Source organism: Ipomoea triloba, chromosome 9 (assembly GCF_003576645.1).
Source record: "Ipomoea triloba cultivar NCNSP0323 chromosome 9, ASM357664v1".
NCBI lineage: Eukaryota > Viridiplantae > Streptophyta > Magnoliopsida > Solanales > Convolvulaceae > Ipomoea > Ipomoea triloba.
This window is the reverse complement of record NC_044924.1, coordinates 23,054,174-23,064,968: the sequence shown is the minus strand read 5'-3', so window position 1 is coordinate 23,064,968 and position 10,795 is coordinate 23,054,174. Positions and strand designations below refer to the sequence as shown.

The 10,795-nt window shown below is 43.9% G+C and overlaps 1 protein-coding gene across 1 annotated transcript; it reads left to right on the top strand.

Moving 5' to 3' along the window:
- The first annotated feature begins 3,140 nt into the window (after positions 1-3,140).
- LOC116029776 lies at positions 3,141-6,443 on the top strand. Its single transcript, XM_031271819.1, has 2 exons — positions 3,141-4,365; positions 5,791-6,443. The coding sequence occupies exons 1-2, from the start codon at positions 3,141-3,143 to the stop codon at positions 6,441-6,443; spliced, it is 1,878 nt and encodes a 625-aa protein (XP_031127679.1).
- Positions 6,444-10,795: the final 4,352 nt, after the last annotated feature.

The following is a 10,795-nucleotide window of genomic DNA, read 5'->3' as shown; positions in this document are numbered from 1 at the left end:
TCCACCTTCAAAAAAATATGCATCATAGTGTGTATTAAGCGCACCAGACATGCCTAATGCACATCCCCTTTGGGTGAGCTAATACAATATTTTTCTTTTTTTCCCATCTTTTTCTCTCTCATCTCCCTTCTATATACCTTAAATCTTCCCAAGTAGTTGTGATTACACAATTAGTATTTTGATTATTTTAAATAATATAATACTGATAAAAAAATTAAATTTACTGGGCCCTACACACTTTCACTTGTATATGTATATAAATATGACATCTACCGTTCAAGCGTCTCACACCAAACCTTAAATCCTCTCTAGTTCTTCCATTTCGTATGTACACTACTATGTCAAACGGTGGTGACGGTCAAACTTTTAACTTTACGGCAGGTGGCAAGTCAACCAATGAATTTAATTATCAATGGTTGCTTGATCGGAGGCGAATAGTTTGTCGAGTATGCGATTAAGTTTGTTTGGATTCTGTATGTTTTTACTTCATTACCAGACTCACCAGGTAGACGCTACGACTTCATTTATAAATCACAATGATAGATGTATTCCTATAGCTCCATCCACGTACATCGCACGCTCCCACTTATGATAACTAAAATTTTTAATATTAATTTAAAATTTCAATTTTTAGAAAAAAGCTAGTGAGGCCACAAAAATCTACCCAAAACCCATCAACGGGTTGCTCTTACACGTATATATATACACACAGACACGCGTGTACACCTGCGTATTATACTATTATCCTTCTTTGTGTCAAATTTTTTTTTCGTCGTGCTTGCTTGATAGGAGACCAATAATTTATTGAGCATGCAATCAAATTTGTTCAGATTCTCTAAATCTTTTACATCATTTTTAGATTCACCAAGTAGAAGGTATAACTTCATTTTAAATGCACAATAGCATACTTGTACCTAATGGTCCAATTAAGAATATCATAAACTATGATTTTTTTTGATTTTTTATAGTGAGTTTGAGAGGAGCTAAGAGATAGGAGGAGAGAGAGGGAGAAAACTAATTTTTTTGGGCTCCAGTTTGAAAAAAAAAATACAAAAATACACATCTTAAGTAGTGTGCGCTACACGCACCTGACACGCCTAGCGCACGCCCGTTGGGCGAGTTAATACAATCTTTTTCTTGTGTTTTTCCCTCTCTTTTTTCTCTCTCATCTCCCTTCTATATACCTTAAATATTCCCAAGTAGTTGTGAGTACACAATTATGTCAAGTAACGATAGTCAATTTTTTTTTCGTTGTGATTGCTTGATTGGGGACCAATAATTTGTCGAGTATGCAATCAAATTTGTTCAGATTCTCTAAATCTTTTACATCTTTTTAAGACTCACCAAGTAGAAGGTATGACTTCATTTGAAATGTACAATAGCATACTTGTACCTATTGGTCAATCAATCAAATAGGTATAGGAATCCTAATGCGACTAACCTAATCGTGTGCCCTTAATTCCCCAAAACCAAATGAATCGTCCTACACTATTTAAGAGTTAGGCTGATTCGAATTAAGAGTATCATAAACTATGATTTTTGGATTTTTTTTCTTTCTTTGATGGAGGAGAAATGGTGAGTTTGAGAGGAGTTGAGAGATAGGAGGAGAGAGAGAGGGAGAGGGAGAGGGAGAGGGAGAGAGAATTTGCAATAAAACAAGTTATTTCAAATTTAGTCCTCTTGTTAAATGTCTGTGTGGTAGGCGTTAAATGAAGGCAAGAATATATAATCAAGTCTTTTACCCTTTTCTTATACATCAACATTTCTTATCATATCAATGAAGGAATTTCTTAACCAAATTCTAGAACCCTAGGAAAAATGTTGAAACATTAATACAAAATTGCTTCCAAATACCAATCCCCCTCCCAAAAAAGCCTAGCAAAGTATATTTATTTGAATTACTAGATTTTTTTTTCTCTTAGAAAATGTTTTCAAAATGGAATACTCAACAAATAGGGGACCATCTTTCTTCATCTTCAAGCTTTTCGAGGCAATGGTATCACTATGTAGGGGAGTCGATTTCTATTATTCAACATTGTTATTGTGACAACAATTTGAGCCTTCAAACATCGTGGACTAGTGATAATCCTAGTAGGATCGGAGGTTTTGGATGTGTGTAGGGAATAGTGTGAGCTAATAAATTTTTGAAAAAATTGTTTTAAGTAATCTAATTATTTTCTTTAAATAATTCAAACTTTGGTGCAAGTAAAAATGTGTTACAAGTGCAAGTAACTGGTGCAAGTTTGCAAGTAAAGCCACTTACAAATGCAACTATTTTCACTTACTAGTGTAAGTAATTTACATTGGTAACATTCATGCACCTAATGATAAAGTCTTTCACATAGGTGCACTTAATGATAACGTCTGGTGCAACTAATTATAACGTTATGTGTACTTAATATTAAGGCTTAGTGTACATTTTACTTGCACTTGTAATACATTTTAGTTGCACTTAGGTGCACTATATGAAACTTTTACTTGCACTTTTAACACAATTTACTTGCACTTCGATGTTCAATTATTTACGAAAATGTTACTGCATTTTTTAAAGGGAAAATAGCATCTTTAGTCCCTGAGTTATAGGGGTAGTGTAGACTCAGTCCCTGAGTTATGGCTGTATGCGAGTTTAGTCCCTCAGTTATTCGCGAAGTGGCGAGTTTAGTCCCTGGACATTAAATTTGACGAAAAAATTAAAAAATATTCAAAATTTGAGGGGTAAAATAGGAAATTCACATTTTATTATTCTTCTAATTTTGTTGCGTGCAACCACCGAGGGAAATACAACCTCCGATTAAATCCCAAGAAATGCGCCCTCGGAGACCGAAGAGGTAAATTCTTGGGTTACATGGTAACTCAAAGGGGAATAGAGCCCAACCCCGAGAAGGTAAGGGCGATTCTAGACATGCAACCACCCACTAGTGTGCTGGAGATACAAAAGCTAACGGGACGCTTAGCAGCCTTAAGCCGATTCCTGTCTAGGTCAGCGGAGCGATCCTTACCCTTCTTCGAAGTAATTAAAAGAAGAGAAGGATTCGAACGGACTCAAGAATGCCAAAAATCCTTTGAAGAATTAAAAACATATTTGCTATCCCCCCCCTTTGCTGGCCAAACCTCAAGAAGGAGAAACCCTGTACCTTTAAATGGCAGTCAGCGAGCGAGCCCTGAGCTCTGTCCTAGTACGAGAAGAGAGAACTCAACACCCGGTCTACTACGTGAGCAAGCTCCTGAGAGGAGCAGAAACTCGATACACGCCATTAGAAAAGATGGCATACGCCCTAGTTACCACCGCGCGGAAGTTGGTCCCATACTTCCAAGCCCACCCAAAAGAAGTACTCACCGACCAACCGCTCGCGGGGATACTGAGAAACCCGATGTCCTCGGGGCGAATGATGAAATGGGCCATAGAATTAACACAATACGGAATCGAGTACAGGCCCCGACCTTCCATCAAGGCACAAGCACTAGCAGACTTCATAGTAGAATGCACAACGCAGGATCGGAGAGGAAAAACAAATAACGACGCCCCAGATGAGTGGTGGGAACTAAATGCAGACGGGGCAGCCAGCGCCAAGCACTGCGGAGGGGGAATAATGTTAACCACGCCAGAAGGGTTCAAGGTGTATTACTCCCTGGAATACCAATTCAAGGTGTCCAACAACGAGGCAGAGTATGAGGCAGTAATCGGGGGCATAAGACTGGCAGTCGCGCTAGGAGCGCGCAACCTGCGCATCAAGACAGACTCGCGACTAGTGGTAGGACAAATGAAAGGCACATTTGAAACTAGAGGGGAAAATTTAAAGATGTACAAAGACGTTACGGAAGGCTTATTGGAAAAATTAAAGGCGCATGAAATACAACACGTGCCCCGAACAGAGAACGTAGAAGCAGATTTAATGTCCAAAATATCCTTGGGAGGAGTCCCAAGGCACTTGTCACAGGTTTGCAGAAAGGAGATCATCTACGCACCTAGTACAGAATCCCTCGTAGTAGCCTCCGTCACCTCAACAGGCGTGCCTCCCCTACCCAAATGGATGGAGGAATTCACAAACTACATCACCAAAGGAGAACTTCCGCTGGACCCCACGCAGGCGGCCAAAATCAAACGAAGAGCTCCAGCTTATCGGCTGGAAGGTAGCCAGTTGTATAAAAAATCTTTCGGTGGCCCGCTACTGAAATGCTTACAGCCCAGCGAAGCCGAACAAGTAATAGAAGAGGCCCACAAAGGCATATGCGCCGCTCACCAAGGAGCCAATACCTTAGCAAGGAAATTACTGATCCAAGGCTATTACTGGCCCAACACGGTCCACGATTGCATTCAAAAGGTCCAGAATTGCCATACCTGTCAGAAGTTTGCAGAAAAGCAAGGTAGGTGATTGATGTGTTTTAGTGGGAGGTGTATGTGAAGGTGGTAAAACGAAGAGTCAAGACTCCCCGAGTATCGTGTCTCTCGAGGATGGCGAATGGGAATCAAATTACTGTTGACCTTAACGGTGTTAAAAGATAGGAGTTACAAGTATCACCAAAGATTGGTTTGATAAGTAAGTTTGGGGGTTGTAGAAATGAAATTACACTAAAGATGCAAAAGGAAATGAAAGGGGTGTGCACCAAAGTCGAACGCCTTGATTGATCTTCGGAGGGGATTTGGAAAACGAGTTTCGTGATCGAGTAAGGGAGTCAAGGTATTAGTACCGAGTGGCGTCACACTCAGACTCTCAATCCTCAATTGGTTGAGGTATTTCATCGAACACTTAGTCTACCACTCCTCTCGGATCTTGTCCTTTCGGACTAAGAGCGGAGATATGGGTGAGTGGGGCTTGTGAGAGGCCGCTATCGCGCACACTCTCACTTCCCTACAGATTACTAACTATTCCGGCCGAAATAGAAGTAAAGCTTGAACAACTTCAACCATACAAACATCAATCCTACTTCTTCATCTTTCAAAACTATAGAATAATTCTACACAACAGTCAAGAGTTCAACAAAGGCTCACACACCCAAAATACTCTACTCAATCATGGAAATCATTCAAAGCAATAAAATAAAGATTACTCTCAATCAATAAATCAAATCTAACAATTCAATGAAAAGAGAATGTTACCCAAGGAGTGTTGAGTCTACATCTTCAATTCATCTTCAATCCTAAGATCTATATTAATCTAATGGAAATTGAGTGTGTTTTTCCTCCCCAAAGGGGAAGGAATAGTAAGAAAATTTAGATCTGAAAGGTGGGAGAAACCCCTTTCAAAAATGAGAAAGAAGGGTTTAAATAGCTGCTCAGAAATCGAATTTCCGCTGTTGCCCTACTGGTCTGCTTCCACGCCTGTCACACGCGTGTGGCCTTGCGTGGGAGCTCTCTGGATTAAATCCACGCGTGTGAGGGCACGTGGCAGCCTCCTGCTTGATGAATCTTTGTTTGTTGCTTCTTTTGGCCCAAAACTTTGCTGCATCCTTCGGAAATGACTCGAAGTATTTCTCTTGAGCTGGATTTGTCAAATAGAAGTCAATTAGGGATTTTATCCATGAAAGTGATCATAATTAGGTGTAGGAACATTAAAATATTATCTAAACATGACCCGAAATTTGACTGTTTTTGGCGCTTATCAGTAGGCCGGCAACCTTCTACACCCCCGTCACCACGGCGATACCCTTCGCTAAATGGGGAGTAGATCTTTTGGGACCACTACCATAAGCCCCAGGACGCCACAAGTACTGCATAGTCGCCATTGACTATTTCACTAAGTGGATGGAGGTTGAGCCGCTGGTAACAATCACAGAATACCAATGTCACAGATAACAGACGTCAATTCGATAGCAAGGATTTCTCAGAATTTTGCAAGAATTATGGCATTCAGCACACTAAAGTATCGGTGGCATATCCCCAAGCAAATGGGCTGGTAGAAAATGCCAACAGGACCATCATGGATGGATTAAAGAAACGAATAGAAGAGGAAAGAGGTGCATGGGTCGACCAGCTAGACTACATCCTTTGGGCCTACCGAACTACTCCCCGTCGAGCAACAGGAGAAACCCCGTTCAGCCTCACAAACGGTTTCGAGGCTAAAGTCCCTATAGAAGTCCTGAGCCCCACGGACAGGACATTGCATTACGAAGATCAAGCGAACGAGCAGATGATGCAGCTGGAAAAGAACTTCCTCGAAGAACGAAGAGATGTGGCCCAGTGCCGAATGGTGGAATACCAACGGGCAGTAAAAAAGTACCATGACGCTCGAGTAAAGCCTAAGTACTGTGACTTAGGCGACTTGGTACTCAGGGATAGGCAAGCATCACAGCCAAACCAAGGAGGAAAGGTTGCCAAAAACTGGGAAGGTCCATACAGGATTGCAGCAATTGCAAGACCCGGCACATACAAATTGAAAACAATGGAGGGCAAGGCAATAGATCGCATATGGAACTCGAGCCGGCTCAAGAAATTCTACCAATAAGAAAGCCAGTCAAACCGGGAAATATGATGTACTTTATGACTTTAGCTACACTTGCAATATATACACACAAACTTCGTTCGTCTCAAGACAAAATACCAGCTGCGTCAAGTATCATTATTAGACCATCGGACTTATCCACCACCGAGTGGAAAACATATACCCATTAGCTAGTGGCAGACTCGTATTCCCACCACCGTGTGGAAGAAACGCATACTCACTAGGCAATGGAAGACATATACCCACCACCGAGTGGAAAACATATACCCATTAGCCAGTTGCAGACTCGTATTCCCACCACCGTGTGGAAGAAACGCATACTCACGAGGCAATGGAAGACATATACCCACCACCGAGTGGAAGACATATACACACCACCGAGTGGAAAACATATACCCATTAGCCAGTGGCAGACTCGTATTTCCACAACCGTGTGGAAGAAACGCATACTCACTAGGCAATGGAAGACATATACCTACCACCGAATGGAAGACATATACCCACCACCGAGTGGAAGACATATACCCACCACCGAGTGGAAGACATATACCCACCACCAAGTGGAAAACATATACCCATTAACCAATGGTAGACTCGTATTCCCACCACCGTGTGGAAGAAACGCATACTCACTAGGCAATGGAAGACATATACCCACCACCGAGTAGAAGACATATACCCACCACCGAGTGGAAAACATATACCCATTAGCCAGTGGTAGACTCGTATTCCCACCACCGTGTGGAAGAAACGCATACTCACTAGGCAATGGAAGACATATACCCACCACCGAGTAGAAGACATATACCCACCACCGAGTGGAAGACATACACCCACCACCGAGTGAAAAACATATACCCACCACCGAGTGGAAGACCTACACCCATTAGCCAATAGTAGGCTCGTATTCCCACCACTGTGTGGAAGAAACACATCACTAGGCAATTGGTATATATCTTCCCACCATAACATAAAACTCTTAAAGCAAGGAGTAAACAATGAATAAGTTTTCATGAACAAATAAACTCCTAAAACGAACATCGTAGTTTTCATAAACAAGAACGAGTAGGAATACAGAAAAGTCCATCAGTACTACAAAAGAAAGACATCGATACCATAACAGTCGCTAAGCAAGACATAAAAAAAAACAACTAAACACCAGGAGCCTGGCTGCTGACGTCCCCACGTACATCCTGAGGACCGGCACCATCTACACTGTCCAAAGAACCAAGAGAAATTTCGGCATTCGAAAGGTCAGCTAAAACCTGGAGATTGGCGGCAGAGTTGAGGTACGCAGAATCAAAAGGAATCTCGCGTCGTCCACCCGAATCAGATGGAAAAGCAAAGCCCGGAGGATGCGCCCTTGAGGCAACACCTGAGCCTAGGACCGGAGCGCCACGACCCTCATTTAGATGACGATCAACCCAAGAATAAAGAGGGGGCGGAAGCCCCAGATCAGTTGGCATGTACGGAGGATTGGAAGACTGCAGGGTAGCATAGATCTCTTGCTGCATATGCCGAGATCACTCATAATAATCCTCCAATGACATCTGGGCCGCGTACTGAGCACCATACGGAGAAGCCATCCAATCCTTGCCAATCAAGGTAAAGTCATCAGAGGCCCCACGAATGGATGCCAAAGCATCCTGGCGAAACGTATCGGAGTTTTGATAATCCGAAACCGCAGAAACAAGAGACTCCTCAGCCACACGACGTCCCTCCTCGGCCTCCCGACAAGCCCGCCGAAGCTCCGCCTGAGTAGTCAGGCTGCGATGAGAAGCCTCCACCTGGTCTTGATACCGCACAGTGAGATCCTTAAAACGAGCATCGAGCTCCTCCAGCTCCTGAGATCGCTCCCAGAGCACTTACGGTTGGTCGAAACAGCAGCGATCGCCAAAACAACCCAAGAAATAAGAAAAAAAATCGTCAACCTTTGGCTGACTGGGCAGTCAGCTGACTGCCGCATGCGAGGCAGTCAACCGGGCTGACTTCCGGCGATCAGCGGTCACCGGTCGCCGCACGAAAGGCAGTCAGCTGGCATTTTTTCCAACGGTTCAAAAAAATGATGATGAAGGATAAAGAAATGAATAGCAGAAAAGAGGATGGAGGGAAAGGAAGAGGCAAAAAAAAAGCACAAAACATACCAGTGGAGCACGAAGGAGGAAAAGGATGGAGGGAAAGGAAGGAGGAGAGAGGTTAGAGAGAGAAAGGAGAAGTGGAAAATGAGGGTGGAGTAAGGTATTTATAGTGGTGGAAGTCCAAAAAAAAAAAAAAAGGTAAAATTTTGCAGACCAAACAAAACAGGAAAACACAATTATACTTTCCCGAGACTTTGTATTTACAAAATCCCAAGAAAGTAGAGGACTGGATGATGGATAATACACTAGGCATGGGCTACATGGACCAGCCCAAGAAAGCAAGTATACTTTCTAGAGACTTCGTATCCACAAAGTCCCAAGAAAGTGGGGGACTGGATGATGGATAATACACTAGGCCTGGACTACATGGACCGGCCCAAGAAAGCAATCGGATCAAGAAAGCCCAAGAAGGACCATCAACTCAAAGCGACAGAAGAGTCCGATAAGGATTAAACTTAACACTTGTGATATTAGCAAGATTAGGGCCTATTAGTTAGTATGTAACAGGGACTCCCAATATGGGGCGATGCAGGACTCCTACTCCTTGTAGGGCTCTGGGCCCAAAATATGTATAAATAGACCCTCCACACATGGAGAGAGGGACAGGCAATTCTGAGCAATACAATACCTATATTCTCTCGCTACATTTTCCTACATACTTCCTATATTCTCGCTATTCGAACAGGTAGTGTTGGCCTGCCTTTGACTACCCAGAAGTCATAAAACAAACATTGGCGCCGTCCGTGGGGATCGATACAGAAAAGCTTCGTACTTTCCTCTAAACTTGAGAAAATCCGATACTGAAAAGCTCCGTACTTTCCTCCGAACTTGAGAAACATGGTGACACAACAGGAGAAGGAACCAGGCCTGCCAGCGGGAAATTCGCAGGAAAATCCCACCACGCACGAGCTACCCAACCAAGAGGACCCTCACAAAGGAGAGAGAATCGGTCCGGGGCAACATTCTCTGGGCGACGAAGTCCCTCAGACCCAGCCTGACGAATTCCCCCCCAACATAATGGAGGTCGCGGCGCAACTGTGCGAATTCCTGAAATCAGGTTGAACGATCGGGGGAAGACCACCAGAAGAAGAGCCACGGAAGAAAGAGGCCCCCGCCGGACGAGAAGGCATAGGCGAAAACTATGATCCAACCTCGAGTCAGGATCGAGAGCATAGAGATGTAGAAATAAGTAACCTCGCCAGGGAACTAAAAGACCTCCGGAAAAAGATGGAGGGAGGGAGGGATCAGCCGATGGCACGTTCCCTCCTATCCGCCAATCCGTTCACTTTAGAGATACAGGAATATTGCGCCCCTAAAAACTTTTAATGCCCGGTAATGCCCACATACGATGGAACAGAGGATCTCAGTGACCACCTGATTGACTTCCAAGCAAAAATGATGATATTAGGAGCAGAAGACCCAATGTACTGTAGGGTATTCTTTTCTACACTGAAGGGGGCAGCACAGCGATGGTTTTTATCACTACAACCTCGGACTATTGATTGTTTCGAAACCCTGGGCGAGCAATTCCTGACATACTTTGCGGGGAGCATAAAGACTAAAAGGCACTTCACAGCCTTAACCGCCGTACAACAAGGGGAGACGGAGACCCTAAAGAAATTCCTCGGAAGGTGGAAGAAAGAAATACAAACGGTGGAAGGTCTGGATGACCAGACATCCATAACATTATTTATGGAGGCCTTAAAAGCTGGCGATCTGTTCGCAAGTCTCCGAACTGATACCCCAGAGACATACGCTCAGGCCATACAAAGAGCAAACAGATACGCCGAAACAGAGGAGGCCTTACGACAAAAACAGAGGCGACGAGAGAAACGCCCGTTGGAGGAAACAAGAACGCGTCTAGTGGATCGATCGTCGAAATGAAGGGATAGGATCAATCCTAGCCACCCGCCGGTAGCCCACCGACCCCGGGTCATCCCTACCCTTGGGGCAAGGGCAGTACATGAGATACACCCGCCTCGGGTAAGGGAAGATCCCCCTCCATAAAACCCCCGCGACAGTAGTCAACCACATACCGGTAAGACATGGGAAGTACTGCAGATTCCACGAATCCCCAACCCATAGCACGGAGGAGTGCACCACCTTGCAGAAAGAACTAGAGGGATTGATAGAAAAGAGAATAGCCCTCAAGCGAAACATGGGACGACCGCCCCAGGGAGGCCGACAGCCTCGAGGGCCGAATCAGTGGCAAAGACA

Bases quoted from the DNA above. Each gene is read 5' to 3' on its own strand.
- LOC116029776 (XM_031271819.1), top strand. From the start codon at position 3,141: ATGGCAGTCAGCGAGCGAGCCCTGAGCTCTGTCCTAGTACGAGAAGAG. The intron at 4,366-5,790 runs GTAGGTGATTGA...CCAATGTCACAG, and splicing joins GAAGTTTGCAGAAAAGCAAG to ATAACAGACGTCAATTCGAT.